The 20,282-nt window shown below is 33.4% G+C and overlaps 1 protein-coding gene across 1 annotated transcript in view; it reads left to right on the forward strand.

The window, feature by feature from the left end:
* MMP16 (matrix metallopeptidase 16) overlaps window positions 1-20,282 on the forward strand; it is a 336,546-nt gene that overhangs the window by 146,338 nt on the left and 169,926 nt on the right. Inside the window, exons 2-3 of the mRNA XM_057735374.1 lie at window positions 3,023-3,171; window positions 12,749-12,871. Coding sequence (XP_057591357.1) covers window positions 3,023-3,171; window positions 12,749-12,871 — 272 coding nt within the window. The remainder of the gene's footprint in view (window positions 1-3,022; window positions 3,172-12,748; window positions 12,872-20,282) is intronic.

Genomic DNA, 20,282 nt, shown 5'->3' on the forward strand with positions numbered 1-20,282 from the left:
TTGTACAACAAACATGTTTTATTCTATAGAATAAAATAAGGTTACTTATAACAGAGACCCCTATACTTCTTTGATGATTTTGAGCCAGTGTTTATTCCTGATCTTCACTGTTTGAACCTGATCTTAATTCATTGGTAAATTAAATGTCAGTGTTCACAAAGCACTATCAATTTCGGCCAGAGTGATTTCCTATCCTTGATGCTGAGCGTACAGTTGAGCTTGTATTTGGCTAGTTTTGTATCACCATGTTGACCAAATTATTCTCATCCAAAGAGCATTAGCTTCTTATTATTTAGGGCTATTTGGTACAGACCTTTTTCCTATCATACAAAAAGTGATCAGACTCTCAGAATTCTGTGGTCTCAACAGCTTAAATGAAATAATAGAAAACAGAACCAAACTCAAGAGAGAATACCCCCTTGGTGGTTAAAAAATTATTTAAGCAGGTATTTGTTTTCATCTGTATTTTTTCCATATTGAATATTATGTATGTAAAGAAGCACTGCAAATAAAAAATACGACTTGAAAGCATTATAATTATAGTCACTTACTTTTTACCTTGACCTAGAATAAGGTTGTCTACAGCAGATTTTGCTTCAAAAAAAAATGTTACCAAGGGCTTGCAGGTTTCATATTCTGACACCAATATAGTCATGCTCGATCTTTCACTGCTTTGTGGAAAGATGCATGACAGATTTCAATTGAGAATTATTCCTGGTCAATTATTGATGATGTCAGAGAAGATTTCTTGATTAACAGATAACAATGATATTAAGAATGGTCAACTCAAAGTGACACATAATCTTATTGACATTGATTTGTCAGCCAAGAAACAAACTTTGACCGTGAAATGGTAGATCCCCTAGCCTTTCTGATATTTTACAATTAAAAATAGTTATTTGCTTTTCACTAACTTGGAAAAACAGCCTTTCATAATGAATGACATAATATAAAAGAGAACTTGGAGAAAAATCACCATTCATTTTTTATGTAATTCTAACTCATTTGTTTGAAAGGCTAAGGCATAAATCAAATATGTATTTTTTAGAATATGCTATTATTTTGTTAAGCACTTAAAATTCATATATTTTATAGTCTCTCTATTTGTATGTAAATCATAGGGCTTATTAGCAATTTTCTCTTTGCTGTTCTCATAAACATGATTGTCAGTAGCTTAGCACCCTTGAGTAACCTAGCAACAAGTCAGCTGTATAGCAAGTAAGAAACAGATGCAAAGTGTTATGGAAAAAAAAAAAAGAGTTCAATATCAGAATATTTTTGCATGTACACTATTGAAAACTGCAATGAAATCTTCTAATTTGGGTGAAATTGCTTGACAACAGGTATTGAATTTCCTAGTAAATAATATATTGCCAGTGAAATTTTGTCTCCTTCATTCAGGAAAAAAAAAAGGTCTATTTCAGACTGTACCACTGTTGACTAGGTTATTGAATATATGTCTTTCCTGGCAGCCTATTCGTTATAGATTAGATGAGAAGAGTGTTTTGGCATATTTTCACTATGTGGTAGATGAGTTTACTACATGGAATTTCAACAATAAACCCTCCTGACAGTGATACATTTGCTAATCTCTTAAATAGTTTTAGAGTAAATATTTTATTTTCAAGGAATTGTGCTGCACTTTTTGGGGGATCAGTTTCTTGTAAATACCACAAAGATTCCACTTTGTGTTTTACACTTTAAGACTTTGATATATCTAATATCTGTTTCTTTTGGTGAAATTTAACTTCTATAATTGCTGTTTATTTTCAATGAGAAAATAACTCTTTTGTGTTTTAGTTGTAAGGTCATAATGGAAGTGTATCAGGCATTGGGAGAAAGCCTCAACTTCACAGAATCATTATATGACTAATAGACTCAGGTGCGAGGGGAAACACATACTGGTGAATACCTTCCATTAAATAGCACAGCCTTTATTCTGTGCCAAAGGAAGAATTACTTGGCCTTTCTCAATCTGACAGGTAGTTCACTGCACTTCAAGAAATCTTAGAGCTCTATGGAAGATTGAAGTACGGGGCAGCAGGATGGGATATGAACTGGACCTATGACTGTGCATTTAAAAATAAATGCATAGAAAACTAGAAAGCATTTACTCACTGGTAGAGATCATCTCCCCCCCCACCCAAATAACCCAGGTTTTGATTATTTTTAAAATTTTAAAATCTAACTTTAAATGACTGATTTTTGGCTGTGATCATGACTGGGTGTGAGCTCAACACCAACACCTTCCTCTTACTATCCTCCCAAATCTCTCTTCCTTAGAGAAGATGAGAATTAAAATCATGAAATCCTTAAGGAGAGGGCCAAATATTCTTAACTAAATAGTCTGATTTCATCTGTATGTGAAAAATTTGATCAGTTACATGATCTGGTTTGAAGTGAATCACCATAAATGGATGAAAGGATAGCCTTTTCATGAGAAACAATTCCCTGTCCTTGAAGATATCTAGCTACAATTGGATAGACCAGTTGCATAGAATTCATACCCTAATGTCATTATAGAATAATTGGTCTACATGTTATGATGCTACTAGTCACAGCTGTAGTCAGTGGTTAATTGTTCAGGAAAATAACATTTTAGATGTGGCATATGCACGTTAACTTCCCCTTCCAGCATAGATATCTCAGTAGGGTCATATTGTTGAAAAAAATATCTTCATTTTGGAAAGTTGCATTCCTAGAGGGTGGGGATGATCTTATTTGTGATTGTTATCCAGTATCTACTATTGTACCTTATACAGTGTAAGCCTGAGACAAATGATTAATTTTTTTCTTTACAGTTAGAGTGTGTGGATATGTTAGAGAGGTCTGTAACAACCACTGAATTTATACTTAACCTAAACTACATAATATATGTTAAAAAGAGACAAAGCAGTTAAATAATATATGCCCTTGAAGAGGAAATAAAGTTTAAAAATCTACTGTAGACATAAGTTAATTACCATAAAATTATTGTTAAATTGTGAAGTTGATCTAAAAGGAAATGTACTTGTTATTGCAGGTTTGGTTACAGAAGTACGGCTACCTTCCACCGACTGACCCCAGAATGTCAGTGCTGCGCTCTGCTGAGACCATGCAGTCTGCCTTAGCTGCCATGCAGCAGTTCTACGGCATTAACATGACAGGAAAAGTGGACCGAAACACAATTGAGTAAGTTATGGCACCTACACTCTTTCTTTCTCAGTTCTTGAACCAAACTAAGTGGTCTGAAAAAACCTAAGCGAACTCCACCAACCACAGATGAAATGATTTGTCTTATGAACATTTCTTTGGAATTTAATCTATTTTAATTCCAATCCCCTGAGATTTCATAAAAAATTAAAATGCAAAATGAAGTTTACTCACATGGATTTTAGCAATATATCTTTTAAATAGCAAATAAAATACCAACAATGGGAGTCAAAGTAGATGTACAGCTGAAGGCACTACAAAAAAGAGTGGTGATCAGTGATGTGCTGGAGGTGGCTTGTATGGCTTGAGGAAGCAGAGTGTGCATGTCTTTCCCTAATTGATATCACAGCAGTAGCTTGAAATTGGCCAAAGTCGAAATATTTAAACCGAGGAAAATGGAAAACAATGCAAATCAGGGCTCTGTTTTTGAGGAGGAGGGAATCAGAGACCAGTTAATAGTTTACTAGTTTTCTGCAAGTGACAATTCACACTAGTTAAATCAAGGGAAGAGCTTTCACTGAAAAATCTGTGCTTTCAATCTTTTAGTAATAAAGGGCTTATTTCTACTCTTTAAAAATGATTATTTTATTTATTGTTTTATCAGTCATTTGTTCATTTATTTATTCAACCAATTACTCTTTTTCTTTAGATCTTTATTGGGGTATAGTTGCTTTACAATGTTGTGCCAGTTTCCGTTGAACAACAATCAGCTATATTATTATTTACTGGGCATTTTATCTGTGAAAGAGGCATATGCAGATTCAAAAGACATAGTCTATTCCTTCAAAGGAACTTCAAGTTAACCATATAGCTAGACATAGTCACAAATTATTTTAGCACAAGTGCACTGTATGTCCCATAACATTATGAAACAGCATTATTGTTTGTAGACAGCAAAGGAGGAAATGATTAATTCTTTCAGTTCAGGGAAGAATTATTTGTGTTCATTGAGTCCTTGATACTTAAAAGTAAATCTACTTCAGCATTTATAATGACTAACACACATCAAACCTACATAATAGGGAAGATAAGAATACATTTTTTCTCTCTACTTTTTCAAATAAAAAACTGTAACTCAAAGGCTAAATGAAATCCAGATTAGTTTGAGTCCAGATTTTTTGACATTTACTTAGGGAACTTTCCACTATACTTTGCTTTGTACCTTTGAGAAATGACATATTTTTCTTGAATACCTGAAATATCTGAACTCACACATATATAATTAATTTTTACATATTAAACTAATTTAATGTATAGTTTTAAAATTGTATTTTGCCTTTTAATACTTAAAGCATGATGTTAGCCATACTATTTCTATTTCATCAAAACAGGAAAACATATAACAAATCTTGAATATTAAACAGTTTGCAAGTAGTTTGAAAAAATAAATATTACCTCTCCTAACATTTTTAAGAGATACTTAAATATTAACTTTGATTTGTATTTGTGAAAACAGAATGGAGAATTAATATAATGCATCCTGTGAGAATGAGAAACCTGTTATCAATATTGGGAGTAGAATTTTGATATTTTGCATCTGGTGCCCTGTAACCATTGCAATTCTCTCCTAATGGTATACTATCAAACATTCATTTTAAGTCATAACATTCCTCTTATCCAAAATATGAGTAAATATAGTGTTAAATCAATAAGCAAAACCTCCAGCAAGCCCTGCGTTTTATTGCTGTGTATAATACAGAACTCCATTTAAATTATACTCTTCATTCCAACAATTTAAAAAGTGCTCTGGACAAATTTTCTTGTTCCCTAATGCAGAATTGATACCTTCCAATTCACTTTCTTGGAAATTATAACGCAGTTTTAAAAAATACAATAAATTGTGACTTGGGAAACTATTTATTTTAAATATGCTTATTACTAGATACCAAAATTGAGAGTGGAGTCCTATAAAAGGTGTCATTTGTGCTTCCCCCCACTTTGGAGAGTCCCTGCTAATCACTGAAAAGACTCAAGATGGATAGGTTTGATTTCCTAAAATAGCTAGAAAAAGGTCTTTGTCAGGAAATGATGGCAGAGGAATGTGTGCAGGATTTATTTCGACCCTTCATGTGGAAAGGGGTATGAACAGTTTGTAGCTGTTCTCTGGCAGGATGATGTAAAAAATGCAGAGGTGTAGAGGAAGACACAGGTCTTTTTATGGCATACAGTGGCTCAGATTCCAGACCAGGAGAAAGGATTGTGTCAGTGTGTAGGAGTTAAAGTAACATTTCTGTGAGTTATAGCATTATAAAGAAAAGATCAACTAAATAAGCAGCCTTAAATTTAAAACCAACCACCAGTTTTTCTGCTTGTTTTTTGTTTTTTTCTTTAAAAGAACTTTGTTCTAACTCAGTTATTTTGGAATTGAAAGTGCATCTTTCCCTTTAAAGAGAGTGTTATACCTGGTAGTTATTTCTAGGTGAACCCATTAAAGCCTTCTTAAACCCTCATCATTTTCCCTTCCTAGACTATGATGCCTCCTCTGTCCTCTGTGTCATTCTCATTGTCACTCATACTAGAAACCCTGTGGCTTCATTTGCCTCCTGTCTGTTTTTATCCACTGATGTATCCCCAGTCTTGAGGTATTGTTGCTCAGGGTACTCAGCTCAAATTATGTACCATTTTTGTAAGTATAATCCCTGTAATCATGCTACTTAAGCAATTATCTGTGCTTCTGTAATATCAAATGAATGTGTAGTAACAATCCATGCTGAAATTGCATTCTATTATTTTAAATAGTCAAATTATAAGGTATGAATTTTTTCACCTGTCTTATTACATAAAATATGTAGTAAAATTGGAGACCTAAAATTATTTATCAGTATTAAAATAATGTCTTAGGATTCATTTCTAGATATCATAAATGTTTGTCTAATTTTAGACTTCCATTGAAATCAATTGTTTTTAAATTAAATAATTATATTCTTTTTTGGCAGGCAGACATTTGATGGGTTCAGTATATAATTCTTGAGTAATTAAAAATAATGGTACCAATTATGATAATCCCTATATTATGTTGAAGAAATTAACCATTTTCAAGCAACAAATTTGGTTTTTATGTTGTGGCATATTATATAGCTTTTGAATTAATTAGCATTGGTATTGAAGAGATAGTAGGAAATACTTTCCCCCACCCAAAATGAGCTAATTATCATATATTGCAATGGTTCTTTTAAATTATTCATTGCTTAGTTAATTTTAGTAAGCAAGTTCATTTAAATTCCTTAATAAGTGCATTAACCTATGTTATGCAAAAAAATTGAAGTTTTTGCAAGGACAGAAAAAGATAGCAAAGCAATAATAAGAATGTCTAATATATTTTTATAATATTTATAAGTGTTTTTTAAATTTTAGTTTATCTTTTTTATGTGTGCACATTGTGATGCCCTGAAGCATCCTTGATGGGATTTGTAAGGTGATCTTTCTTTTTATCTCTCTCTTCATGTATATATATACATAATATGTGTATGTATATGTGTGTACACACATACAAACATATACACATTTGTACATATATACTGGCTGATCTCAGTAATTCTGCTTAATTTATTTAAACCATGCCCAGAAATTTGTCTTAATTAAAAATCAATTTAAGACTGAATAAGTAGTTTTATTCAAAGAATTATCATGAAGCTGTAGTGATATTTGAACTCCTGATTTTGGAATTCAGATATTTATTTAGATATATCAAGAACCACAAGCTTTTTGGTTTATATATCCATATGTTTCATGATTTTTATTCTTTTGTCTAAATTATCAAGTTAAGACTATTCATTTTCAATTTGGATATAAAAGATAGATCAATCAATCAGTAATTAAAGTTTTTTCCTCATTATTTTTAATATAAGAATAGTACTCAAAACTATACCATTATAGCATGGGTAGAGCTACAGAGGTATATGGTATACCGTGGGTAGCTACAGAGGGTAACTACAGAGGGTTGGTTAGTAGTTAAATGAGAGGAGTCCTTACAGCCCCATTCCAAAAGATAAAAGGTGAGAGGTGAAAGCTTAAAGAGCTGACACTTAACAGAGCTTTTGTTCACATTGCAGATCATGGAGGCTTAATACATTAATTCTCTGTGGTTGGATTTTTAAGTACTTTAACTTTGCAGTTTCAGCTTTGTGAATAACATGTGTGTCCATGCAGGCAGCTAATGAGTTGATAGAAAAAAGAAACTCTGGACCAGAGTGAGCTATCAGCCTATCTACATTTTGAGCCCTAAGTTAATTTACTTTTGAGAAACCTTCTTCATGATTATTGAACTTGGCTCTATGAATGCAAGCAAAGCCTAAGGATTTTTAAGGTAATAAAAATAAACATATTTTTAAATTTCTAGAAAGATTTCTTGGGACAACTATAAAAGTACATATTACTCTTACCTTTCATTAGAACTTGGAAAAGTTTGGAGGATAGAAACCTGTTTAATATATTATGCTGATGAATATTTTTCTAAAATTACTAATACATGAGGCACAAAAATATATATTTTTGAGTATTTTTTCTCTTGGTAAAGGTAGATATATGTACACAGGGCCACTGTATGGAACAATCCCAACCCCAAAGCGGGGCATTCTCATCTTATTCTATTGAAGAGCTGCCTTCCTGCAGCCCCACTATAGGGGCACCAGGGGCATGGACTACAACTTAAAGGAACCTCTTGGATAGCCCTATATGTTTGACATAAACGCCCAGCTCACTACTTTTTTTTTTTTAACTGAGGCAAATGGATACTGTTTCATATATAGTGGCTCTTAGCATTACTGCAAACTTTAGAAGCTTGTGGTTACTCTATTTACATAAAACAGAGGATAATGTATCTGTTGGTATCTTTTGTTATGAAAATGCTAGGAATATCCCTGTCTTGAATAGCAAAGTGCTTTATGTCAACATATAAGTCAAAGTGAACTGAAAAATGTAGAAACTTAGATATCTGTATACCTGCTGCTGCTGCTTCTACTACTACTAGTACAATACTTCCTGATATTTGTAAAATAATATTAAGTATTATAATTATAAGTTAATAGTAATAGCAGTTACTATCTGCTAGGAACTGTTCTAAGTATTTCAGATGATTTAACTAATTTAATCTTCACATTAACTCAATAATAGTGCAATCATTTCATTTTATGCAAGAGGAAAGTAAGGAATAGAAAGAAACAGTAGACTGACTAATAGCACAAGGCTTGTGAGTCAGTGATGCTGGATGGGATCCCTGGAAGTCTGGCTCTAGGATTCCCGCTTCCAACTTTTGTAATGTAACTCCTTGTTACAGAGAACTGATTTTTAGACATTTTTCAAGTTGAGTTAATTTAAATGAAGACATTAATGATCTGCTGAGCTAGTTTAAAAATGCTCTGGAATCTAAACTGTCAAATTAATACTGAATATCAGTATTATATTTGTGAAAATGGCATGTGCCATTATTTACACCTTGAAATTACAAAATGTCTCTCTTGTAGCTCACCCTCTCCCCCAGCCCAGTGCCCATTCCCCATGTCTTTGCTTTGGAATGTCAACTTAAAATTCTTAGCAAATGAGTCAGTAAAGCAGCACAGGTATATTTGTGTGCACTGACACAGTGAAAAAATAAGTGTTTTAGCAATGATATTTTCACAAAAAAGTACTACTTGAAAATAATATATATACACACATGTGCGTGCGCACACACACATACACTTCAACACCTTTTCTTTTCATTTGATGTAGTTATTACCTTAGGTGAGACAATCAATTTAAATTTAAAATTGCACTCTACTTTTGCACTCTTGTGTATAGGTAAATATGGGATTTATCAAATTGATATATGAATGCAACTAACATTTTAGTGCATGATAACTAGAATTGAATTGCCAGACTCTACTGAATAACAACATTAACATGCCAATTTTACATTTAGTATTAGACAGCATTTAATTCATTGATGAATTCTAGGAAACACTGACCATTCTTTATATCACTGAGAACTTTAAAGTTTGTAAGAGAAAGAAACAAATGCTTATGAAATTAAAGAATAAACGTTTGGAATCACATAAAAATCCCGAGGACAGATTTAACTCTGATACTGTGTGCCATATTCAGTGTCATGATGTGCTCTAATCATATTTTGGGGATTTTACATATTTTGATAATTAATGCCTGCTAATATCTCTGTGCCAGAATATTTGGATACATATCTTGGTGAAGTTAACATAGAGTTATCTTAACCAACCCTTGTTAAGGGTTCCTTGAATTAAGTTACTAGTTTATATTACATTATGCCTGCTCTTATGTTTATTTCTTACACTTGTCATCTACTTTATGATTTAACTTTATATAAAAGTTTCCACACAACATCCATCTACATAATAAGCATTTGTTTAAAGCACAGAGCTATACGAGTTACAAAGTCCTCAAGAAACATACAGAATAGTGCGGAGATCAGTATGTGTGAAAAAAAAAAAAAAAAGAAATACATGAAGACAGTTCATTTGTTTCATGTTCTTCATTGGAAACTTCACTGGGTACTGGCCCCAAAGAGAGCTCTCTGGCTTGACTTGCAGGTTAGTACCAAATAGAGACAGACATGTACACACTGGAATATACACTATAATACATGCTGTGTTGAGATGGTAAACTGTAACTGTGGGAGCTGAATAATGAAGGAAGATTAGGATTGTCACTGTAAACAAGGAAGAAAAAGTATTCCAGACAGAGGTCACTGTATACAAAGACATAAAGAGGTTTGGTTCTGTAGGAACGGGTGTGGATCTTGGGAATTAGGAAGACAAGGGGCACCCTCGCTAAGTATACCTGAATAAGATTCTGTCTATAAAAGCATTTCATGCTCAGAACATGTATGAAACACATCAGTGCTTTGAAAAGATTTATCTTTAGGAGTGAGAAGGCACTGGTGAGAGTGAGAGATGCAGAGAAGTTTTAGAGGGAGAAGAGACTACATCATGATTAATTCGATGTGAGGAGAGATCAGTGGAAGATGTTACCTGACACCTGGCTTAGTCATTAGAAAAACTTTTGGCTGAGATGAGGCATCAGAGGAATTGGTGCAAGCTTGGGGCTGGAAAATCATAATTTTTAAATTATGTGCAAAATTAGAAATGATGGCAAAATAGCTAGATGGAGATGTGAGAACACTTAACCAATTATATTGTAATTTTTTTTTTAATCATGCGTATCTTACCTAGACTGGGAGCTCAGCAAAAGCCTCTAGCCTTATCTTTTTATGCACACTTTTTTTTCATGTATCTCTCAGCATATTGTAAAAACTTAAAATACTGTAGCATAAATGTATCAGGATGGAGTGAGTAAATAAATAAATAGTTGGAACATAAGAAAAAATTATATGAAATGGGCAGAAGCTGAAGAAATACAGAAGGAATTTAGCAGAGGTATCTTTCAGCATAGAAATCTAATAGTCATCCCTAAAACCCTAAATTTTTGGAGGTTACAATGCTTCCCTGAGAAAACTTTTACTGGATCCAACATATGCACAACTTAAAATGGGAATTTATATTAATAAATTTCAGTGTTTTCAATGACTGCCTTCATCTTTAACTTTATGTACTGTTAAAGTAATTTTGGAGAATATATCCTCATTGAAAATATATTTTATCCTGATAATGTATTAATATAATACAAATTGCCAAATTTTATCCCACTATCCATTTCAAAATTATTTCTCTTCCTGGAGTGTTTACTTCAATATTTTCTTTATCTAACATAAGTGTAATCACATCTCACATTAAGTAAATTTATTCATATTTCATAATTATATTATTTATTCTCACAGTACTTTCAGGGAGATGTCAGAATAAATACTTGCCTAAGAAATATTATAATTTTTGTCGAGAGTATAATTAATGAAATACTGATAGATAAAAGCCACTTAAATTATCACTAATTAATTAATTAATATTAACCATTAATGCTTAATATTTGTTGGTTGAATATATACCTAGATCTTACAGACTATAATGAAAATGTTTTCATTAAAAAATGTCCCTATCCACCTATTTATTAAACATCTTTTACATGCTAGATCTTGTACAGGTAGGGGAAGTATGTGGATCCCCTGCCCTTGAGTGTTTTACAGTCTAGTGAAATATCTCTCAAATTTAGTGATTTAGAGTGCCCTGGGAGTTTTAGTTAAAAGCAAGTGGTCTCAATTCTTAGCTCTGGAGACTTCAGTTCCGTAGGGCTGGATAGCTGTCTAGGCATTAGCATTTACAAGATATCTCATTTGGTTTGGAGACTTTAATAAAGGGAAAGAGTAATTTCCTGAAGTAACTCTACAATGCATCATAAAATAGGATGGAGTTTATTAAGTCTGGTAACTGCAATGTCTACATTATTACTGGCAGCAGAATGAAAAAGGAGAAATGTATAATGCTTATCAGAAAAGTGTTGTCTTTCTTAAAAAGTAAAAGTCATGCTTTCATTGTTGCATGATATTATTCTTATATTTATAATAGCTGGTTAGCTGATTTATCCATATACCATGTAAACTATTTCAGTCATTTTCACAAAATGGACATCTTTAGACTGTCATCTCTGCAGTCAATTACTTCCCATTTAAAGTGTATAGAAATTAAGTATTTGATGAAATATAACAAGAAAATGATTCTTTTCTCATTTCCACTTTCTGAAGCATGTAACGCCATGAAGATTCTGCTTTAGTTTTATAACTGTTAAATTAAATGGGCTAATGAATGATAAAGCCATTGTATGAGTCACTAAAGAAAAACCAATAAAATCATGAAAAATCTTTCTCCTTAGACAAGAAGCAAGAGTACATAGAAAACATGATGATGGTCAAATGAGACTCTCTAGAAAAGAAGTTAGACAACTATATCTAAATAAGTATTAACAATCAACAAATCAAAGCCAGCATTTTATTTTTCTAATGTTAATATTTAAATTTTATTTGTGTCATACTGAACCTTATATTCAAAGTAAAATCTTAAGCATTGAATTAGGTTATTATTAAAGGTTCAAAGAGAGTGGCTATTATTTGAAAACTGGGGTAATGCTTAAAGTCAAAAGAAGAAAAAAGTGGAGAAAGGCAAATGTTATTTTAAACAACAATTTCCTTCTTTGTAAGCTTGAAGAGAGTACCATGTATCTTCTTGACTCCTGGAGTCAAGCTAAGGTCATGTAATAGATTTTAAATATTGTTGAATGTTAAAGCTGAAAGAGACCTTAGTAATAATTTATTTTAAAAAGTCTCATTTTATGAATGATACTTTCCCAAGGTCACATATCTTGTTAACAGCAGATTCTAGTTAGAAGCATCAGAATACCTTAGTCTACAGTTAGCTCAAAATGAATTAGAGAGAAAAATTATCTAAAGGATATGAGTTATAAAGTAGTGATTCTTGATCATTCAGGAAAAAAATAAGCTTTCTACAATACGTAGATTCAGACTGTAAGAAAATTGACAACATTCTTCCTTATGTTTTCTCATTTTTATTATCACTGTCATAACTTCTCAATGGATTTCTTTTTGAAATTAATGATTAGGTTTTAGTAAATAACTGGAAAATATTGCTTTTCACAGCTGGATGAAGAAGCCTCGATGTGGTGTACCTGACCAGACAAGAGGTAGCTCCAAATTTAATATTCGTCGAAAGCGGTATGCATTAACAGGACAGAAGTGGCAGCACAAACACATCACTTACAGGTATAATAGCTAATGATGAGTTACTGTTTTTTTCATTTTTTCACAACTATTTATTTTGACATTTTGTTTGAGATCTTACGCACGTTTACTGCATGGTAAAATATAGTGATGTAATGTTAACATAAGGAACCAAAAATTGCAATTGAAGAGAGAATAAATTGTCCATTTGGGAGCCCTGTAGACAGACATTCCTTGAAACACTTTTGTAAACTAGATATTCCAGCTTCTTGAATGAATGCTAATATTCTGAAAGACTTTCGGATGAGTATTCTAACATACAACATTCTTTAGCAAGTATTCATAATCTAAAAAACATCAAATGATAAAGTATATAAATAATTGCAATTTAAACAATATGTCTTTGAATTATTAATTAACTTTTAGTATCAAAGCAATCATTTAACTTTCTCTTTAGCAGCAATGCAAATGGATCATCCTTTCTTGTCTTCAATGAAGGATGCTTAAGGGATGAGAGTATCTTCCAATCTGGAGAAGCAGTTGCTGCTAGTGGAAATGTTGATATTTATTCATTAACTAATTGAACCACATTTTATTGAGTCCCAGTTTGGAGGAAAAACAGTGCTAGGTACTGGGGATATAAAAATAAATAAAACATAGGGATTCCTTCTGTCCTCATGGAATTTACAGTCATGTGGAGAAGTTTAACAGTTATATAAATGGGATGCCTTTTTGAAAGAGAAGGAAGAGCATGCAAGAGAAATGTAAACCATGGTCATTCTACCCAACTTAGAAAACCAGGGCTGGTCTCCTTTCTGTCTTGAAAGTAATATGGAGTATTAAAGGAAATTCTCTATACGATCACCTTAACGGATACAGAAATGTATTCAATAAAATTTAACCTCCATTTATGAAAACTAGGAATCAAAGCAAAGAAGGATATTTAATCAGAAAAATGGCATCTATGAAAACAAAAATTACAGCTTCATTACATATTTCATGTATAATGTGTGGCAACACTATAACATGAGGTGTGGGGAAAAAATCGTTAAGGGAAACAACAAAAAATACCTGCTATCTCTACCTCCATCCAACAACATTGCACAACTACTTATATTTGTAAGGTAATGAAAGAGAATAAAAGGTATAAGATTTTGTAAAGAAATAAAACTATCTTCAGTCACAGTTATATCACTTTCTAACAGAACACCCAGAATAAAATCTAGATAATTTTTAAGAAATAATAAAAGAATATATCCAGGTATAAAAAGTTAATAGATTTTATTATTAGGGCAATTTTAGGTTTACAGAAAAGTTGAGCAGATAATACAGGTAGTTCTCAACGCTCCCCCCCATACACACACTCACATAGTTTCTCCCATTGTTAAGATCTTAATTAGTATTAGATATTTGTTACAATTGTTGAGCCAGTACTACTATATTACTGACTAAAATCAATAGTTTACACCAAAGTTGTAGTGTTATGGATTTTGACAAATGTGTAATATCATATAGTATTACAGTATCATACAGAATAGTTTCACTGCCCTGAAAATCTTTTGTTGCACCTATTCATCCCTCTTCTCCTCAGGAAACTACTGATGATGTTAATGTCTTTATAGTTTTGCCTTTTCTACAATGTCATATTGTTGGAAACACAGTTTGTAGCCATTTCAGACTGCCTCCGTTCACTTAATAATATGCATTTGTTTCTTCCATGTCTTTTCATGACTTGATAGCTCATTTCTTTATATTACTGAGTAATATTCCATTGCATGGATGTGTCACAGTTTGCTTACCTACTGAAGACTTCTTGGTTAGTTTGGATTTTTGGCAATTACGAGTAAGGCTGGTATAAACGTGTGTGCCCGTTTTTGTGCAGGCATTAATTTTCAACATATTTGACTAAATACCTGGGAGTATAATTTCGCTGATCATAAGGTAAGACTGGTTAAACTTTTTAAGAACTACCAAACTATCTTCAAAGTGGCTATACCATTTTGCATTACCACCAACAATGAATGAATGTTACTGTTGCTCTACAACTTTGTCAGGCTTTGGTGTTGTCAGTATTCTGGATGTAACCATTCTAATAGGCAGTTTCTCAAATTTTTAATTTGCAATTCCCTAATAACATGTGAAGCTTAGCATTTTTCATATGCTTATTTGCCATCTGTACATCTTCTTTTGTGAGATGACTGTTTAGATCTTTTGACCAACTTTTGAGTTGCTATTTAAGCATTCTTTGTATATTTTGGATTACAAGTGCTTTATCAGATGTTTTCAAATATGTTGTCTCACCTATGGTTTGACATTCCATTCTCTTTTCAGTGTATTTCGCAGAAGTTTTAGTTTGTTTTCTTTTTTTTAGCTCTTTATTGGAATATATTTGCTTTACACTCTTGTACCAGTTTTTGAGGTACACCAAAATGAATCAGCTGTACTTATACATATATCCCCATATTCCCTCCCTCCCGCAACTCCCTCCCCCACCCCGTCCTGGCCCTCTAAGGCATCTCTCATCATCAATTTGATATTTACACTACCAACTGTAAAGTTTTAGTTTTAACAAGGTCCAACTCATCAGTTATTTTCTTTTCTATATTGTGCTTTTGGCATTGTATCAAAAAACATTGCCAAACTGAAGGTCACTTAGAATTTCTCCTATGTTATCTTCTAAAATTTTCATAGTTTTGCATTTTCATTTAGGTCAGTGATCCATTCTGAGTTTGTTTTTGTGAAAGGTGTAAAGTCAGTGTCTAGATTCAATTTTTTGCATGTGAATGTTCAGTTGTTCCAGCACCAGTGGTTGAAAAGACCATCCTTTCTCCACTGCCTTTGCTCTTTTGTAAAGGTCAGTTGACTATGTGTGTGGGTAAATTTCTGGGCTCTTTATCCTGCTTCATTGATCTATGTGTCTGTTCATAAACTGATATCACACTTTTTGATTGCTATGTTTTATAGTAAGTCTTGGTATCAGGTAGTGTCAGCTTTCTGATTTTCCTCTTCTTCTTTAGTGTTATGTTGTATTTTTGGAGTCTTGCCTCCCCATGTGAACTTTAGAATCAGTTTTCCATTATAGGCATTCCTCAGAGATATTCTGCATTCAGTTCTTGACCAATGCAGCAAAGTAAATACAGCAATCAAATGCATATAGCAATAAAGTGAATGTCATGAATTTTTTGGTTTCCCAGTGCATATAAAAGTTATGTTTACACTATACTATTAAGTGTGCAATAGTATTAGGTCCAAAAGCACAGCATGCATGCCTTAGTTAAAAAATACTTTATTGATAAAAACTGCTAACCTTCAGCTCTTGATGGCTGCTGACTGCTCAGGGTGGTGGTCGGTGAAAGTCAAGGTGGCTGAGGCAATTCCTTAAAAGAAGACAACAGTGAGGTTTGCCACATTGATTGACTCTTCCTTTCATGAATGATTTCTCTGTAACATGCAGTGCTGTTTGTAGCGATTTATCCACAGTCGCACTTTCAAAATTGGAGTCAGTTCTCTCAAAACCCACCACTGCTTTATCAACCAAGTTTATGTCATATTCTAAATCATTTTTTTTGTTATGTCAACAATCTTCACAACATCTTCACCAAGAGTAGATTCCATTTCAAGAAACCACTTTCTCTGTTCATCGATAAGAACCAACTTATCATCATTTAAAGTTTTATGATGGGATTGCAGTCATTCAGTCACATCTTCAGGCTCATGTTTAATTTCAATTTTCTTGTTATTTCCACCCCATCTGCAGTTACTTCCTTCACTGAAGTCTTGAACCCCTCAAAGTCATCCATGAGGATTGGAGTCAATTTCTCCTAAACTTCTTGTGGATATTGATATTTAATCTCTTTCCATGAATCACAGATGTTCTTAATGACAAAAAGAATGGTGAATCCTTTCTGAAAGACTTCAGTTTATTTCAGAGGAATCACTATCTATGGCAGCTAGAGTCTTAAAATATATATTTCTTAAATAGTAAGACTTGAAAGTTAAAATCACTTCTTGATCCAAGGCCTGCAGAGTGGATATTATGTTAGAAGGCATGAAAAAAACATGAATCTTGTACATCTCCATCACAGCTCTTGGGTGACCAGATGCATTGTCAATGAGCAGTAATATTTTGTAAGGAATCTTTTTTCTGAGCAGTAGATCTCAGCAGTGGGTTTGCAGTATTTGGTAAACCATGTTGTAAACAGATGTATTGTCATCCAGGCTTTGTTGTTTTATCTATAGAGCACAGGCAGAGTAGGTTTAGCATAATTTTAAGGGCCCAAGGATTTTTGAAATAGCAAATGAGCATCGGTTTCAACTTGAAGTCACCAGCTGCATTATCCACTAACAAAAGAATCAGTCTGTCCTTTCAAGCTTTGAAATCAGGCATTAATTTCTCTTCTCTAGCTATGAAAGTCCCAGACACAATCTTCTTCCAATACAATAAAGCCATTTTATCTACATTGAAAATGTAATGTTTATTGTAGCAACTTTTATTAATTATCTTGGCTCGATCCTCTGGATAACTTGCTGCAGCTTCTGTATCAGCACTTGTTGCTTCACTTTGGGCTTTTATATTATGGAGATAACGTGTTTCCTTAAACCTCATGTACCAAACTCTGTTAGCTTCAAACTTTTCTTCTGCTGCTTCCTCACCTTTCTCAGCCTTCACAGAATTGAAGAGAGTTAGGGTCTTGCTCTGAATTAGGCTTTGGATTAAAGGGATTTTGTGGCTGGTTTGATCTGTCTAGGCCATTAAAACCTTCTCTGTATGAGTAATAAAACTGTTTTTGCTTTCTTATTATTTATGTGTTCACTGGAGTAGTGCTTTTAATTTCCCTCAAGAAATTTTCATTTGCATTTACAAGTTGGCTAACCATTTGGTACAGAGGTCTAGTTTTTGGCCAATGTCAGCTTTTGACATGCTTTCAAAACAATCATTTATTGCTTTTGACTTAAAGTGAGAGATGTGTAACTTTTCCTCTCAATTGAATACTTAGAGACTGCTGAATACTTACAGACTAGACTTAATTATTTGTTTTTTAGAGTTATTTTTTAAGCTCTTTATTGGATATAATTGCTTTATACTGTTGTGCCAGTTTTTGCTGTACAACAAAGTGAATCAGCTGTGTTTATACATATATCCCCATATCCCCTCCCTCCCATGACTCGCTCCCACCCTCCCTACCCCAGCCCTCTAAGTCATAACCCATCATTGAGTTGATCTCCCTGTGTTATGCAGCAGGTTCCCACTAGCTATCTATTTTACATTTGGTAGTGTATATATGTCAATGCTACTCTCTCATCTCATCCTAGCTTCCCCTTCGCCACTCCCCGCCACCCGGGTCCTCAAGTCCATTCCCTACATCTGCATCTTTATTCTTGTCCTGTCACTGGGTTCATCAGTACCAGTCAGTTTTTTAGATTCCATATATGTGAGTTAGCATACGGTATTTGTTTTTCTCTTTCTGGCTTACTTCACAGTGTATGACAGTCTCTAGGCCCATCCACCTCACTACAAATAGCTCAGTTTCATTCCTTTTTATGGCTGAGCAATATCCCATTGTATATATGGGCCACATTTTCTGTATCCATTCATCTGTTGATGGGCATTTAGGTTGCTCCCATGTCCTGGCTAATGTAAATAGTGCTGCAATGAACACTGCAGTACATATTTCTTTTTGGATTATGGTTTTCTCTGGGTATATGCCCAGTAGTGGGATTGGTGGGTTGTATGGTAGCTCTATTTTTAATTTTCTAAGGAACCTCCATACTGTTCTCCATAGTGGCTGTACCAATTTACCTTCCCACCAACAGTGCAGGGGTCCCTTTTCTCTGCACCCTCTTCAGAATTTATTGTTCCTAGATTTTTTGATGATGGCCATTCTGACCGGTGTGAGGTGATAGCTCATTGTGGCTGTGACTTGCATTTGTCTAATGATTAGTGATATTGAGCATCTTTTCATGTGTTTGTTAGCCATCTGCATGTCTTCTTAGGAGAAATGTCTGTTTAGGTCTTCTGCCCATTTTTGGATTCGGTTATTTGCTTTTTTGGTATTAAGCTGCATGAGCTGCTTTTATGTTTTGGAGATTAATCCTTTGTCTGTTGCTTCATTAGCAAATATTTCCTCCCATTCTGAGGGTTGTCTTCTTGTCTTCTTTATGGTTTCTTTTGTTGTGCAAAAGCTTTTAAGTTTCATTAGGTCTCGTTCATTTATTTTTTATTTTATATCCATTATTTTAGAAGGCGGGTCAAAAAGGATCTTGCTTTGATTTATGTCATAGAGTGTTCTGCCTAAGTTTTCCTCTAAGAGTTTTATAGTGTCTGGCCTTACATTTAGGTCTTTAATCCATTTGGAGTTTATTTTTGTGTATGGTGTTAGGAAGTGTTCTAATTTCATTCTTTATCACGGAGCTGTCCAGTTTTCCCAGCACCACTTATTAAAGAGGCCGTCCTTTTTTCCATTGTATATTCTTGCCTCCTTTGTCAAAGATAAGGTGCCCATATGTGTGTGGGTTTATCTCTGGGCTCTCTATTCTATCCCATTGATCTGTATTTCTGTGTTTGTGCCAGTACCATCCTATCTTGATCACTGTAGCCTTGTAGAATAGCTTGAAGTCAGGGAGCCTGATGACACCAATCCTGTCTTTCCTTCTCAAGATTGCTTCGGCTATTTGGGGTCTTTTGCATTTCCATAGAAATTGTAAAATTTCTTGTTCTAGTTCTGTGAAAAATGCCATTGTTAATTTGATAGGGATTGCGTTGAATCTGTAAATTGCTTTGGGTAGTATAGTCATTTTCACAATGTTGATTCTTCCAATCCAAGAACGTTATGTCCCTCCATCTGTTTGTATCATCTTTGATTTATTTATTTATTTATTTATTTATTTATTGGTCTTTCAAGGTATCAAGTTTATTTTTGTGTTGCCTGAACTTATTTTACATTGATTTTTACTCTCTCAGATGAATTTGTGATAAAACTGCCATTTTATCTGTATGTAAAACATGTTTTAGCAAAGCTAGCAGATATTTCCATGACTTCTTTAGTCATGAGGATCAAAGCTTTAGTCATACACAGTTTAACCTTTGCCCTCCTGTAAGTTCAGGTTTTACTCTTTTTTTTTTTAAGAACTTTTATTGAGATACAGGTAACATACAGTAAACTCATATATTTAGACTATACAATTTGGTATTTTTTTTCTTATTATCATCTTTGATTTATTATTTGGTTTAATTTCAATATTCCTGGGCCTCTGGAAATACAGAGGCCCAATGAGAGAGAGAGAGATGGGGGAATGTCAGGTCAGTGGAGCAGTCAGAACACAGACAACATTTATTAAGTTTGCTGTTTTATATGGGCATGGTTCATGTTGCTCCAAGAGAATTACAATAGTAACATCAAAGATCACTGATCATAGATCACCATAACAAATAATAATTTAAAAAGTTTGAAGT

The sequence above is a fragment of the Hippopotamus amphibius genome, chromosome 5 (assembly GCF_030028045.1).
Source record: "Hippopotamus amphibius kiboko isolate mHipAmp2 chromosome 5, mHipAmp2.hap2, whole genome shotgun sequence".
NCBI classification, from domain to species: Eukaryota; Metazoa; Chordata; class Mammalia; order Artiodactyla; family Hippopotamidae; genus Hippopotamus; species Hippopotamus amphibius.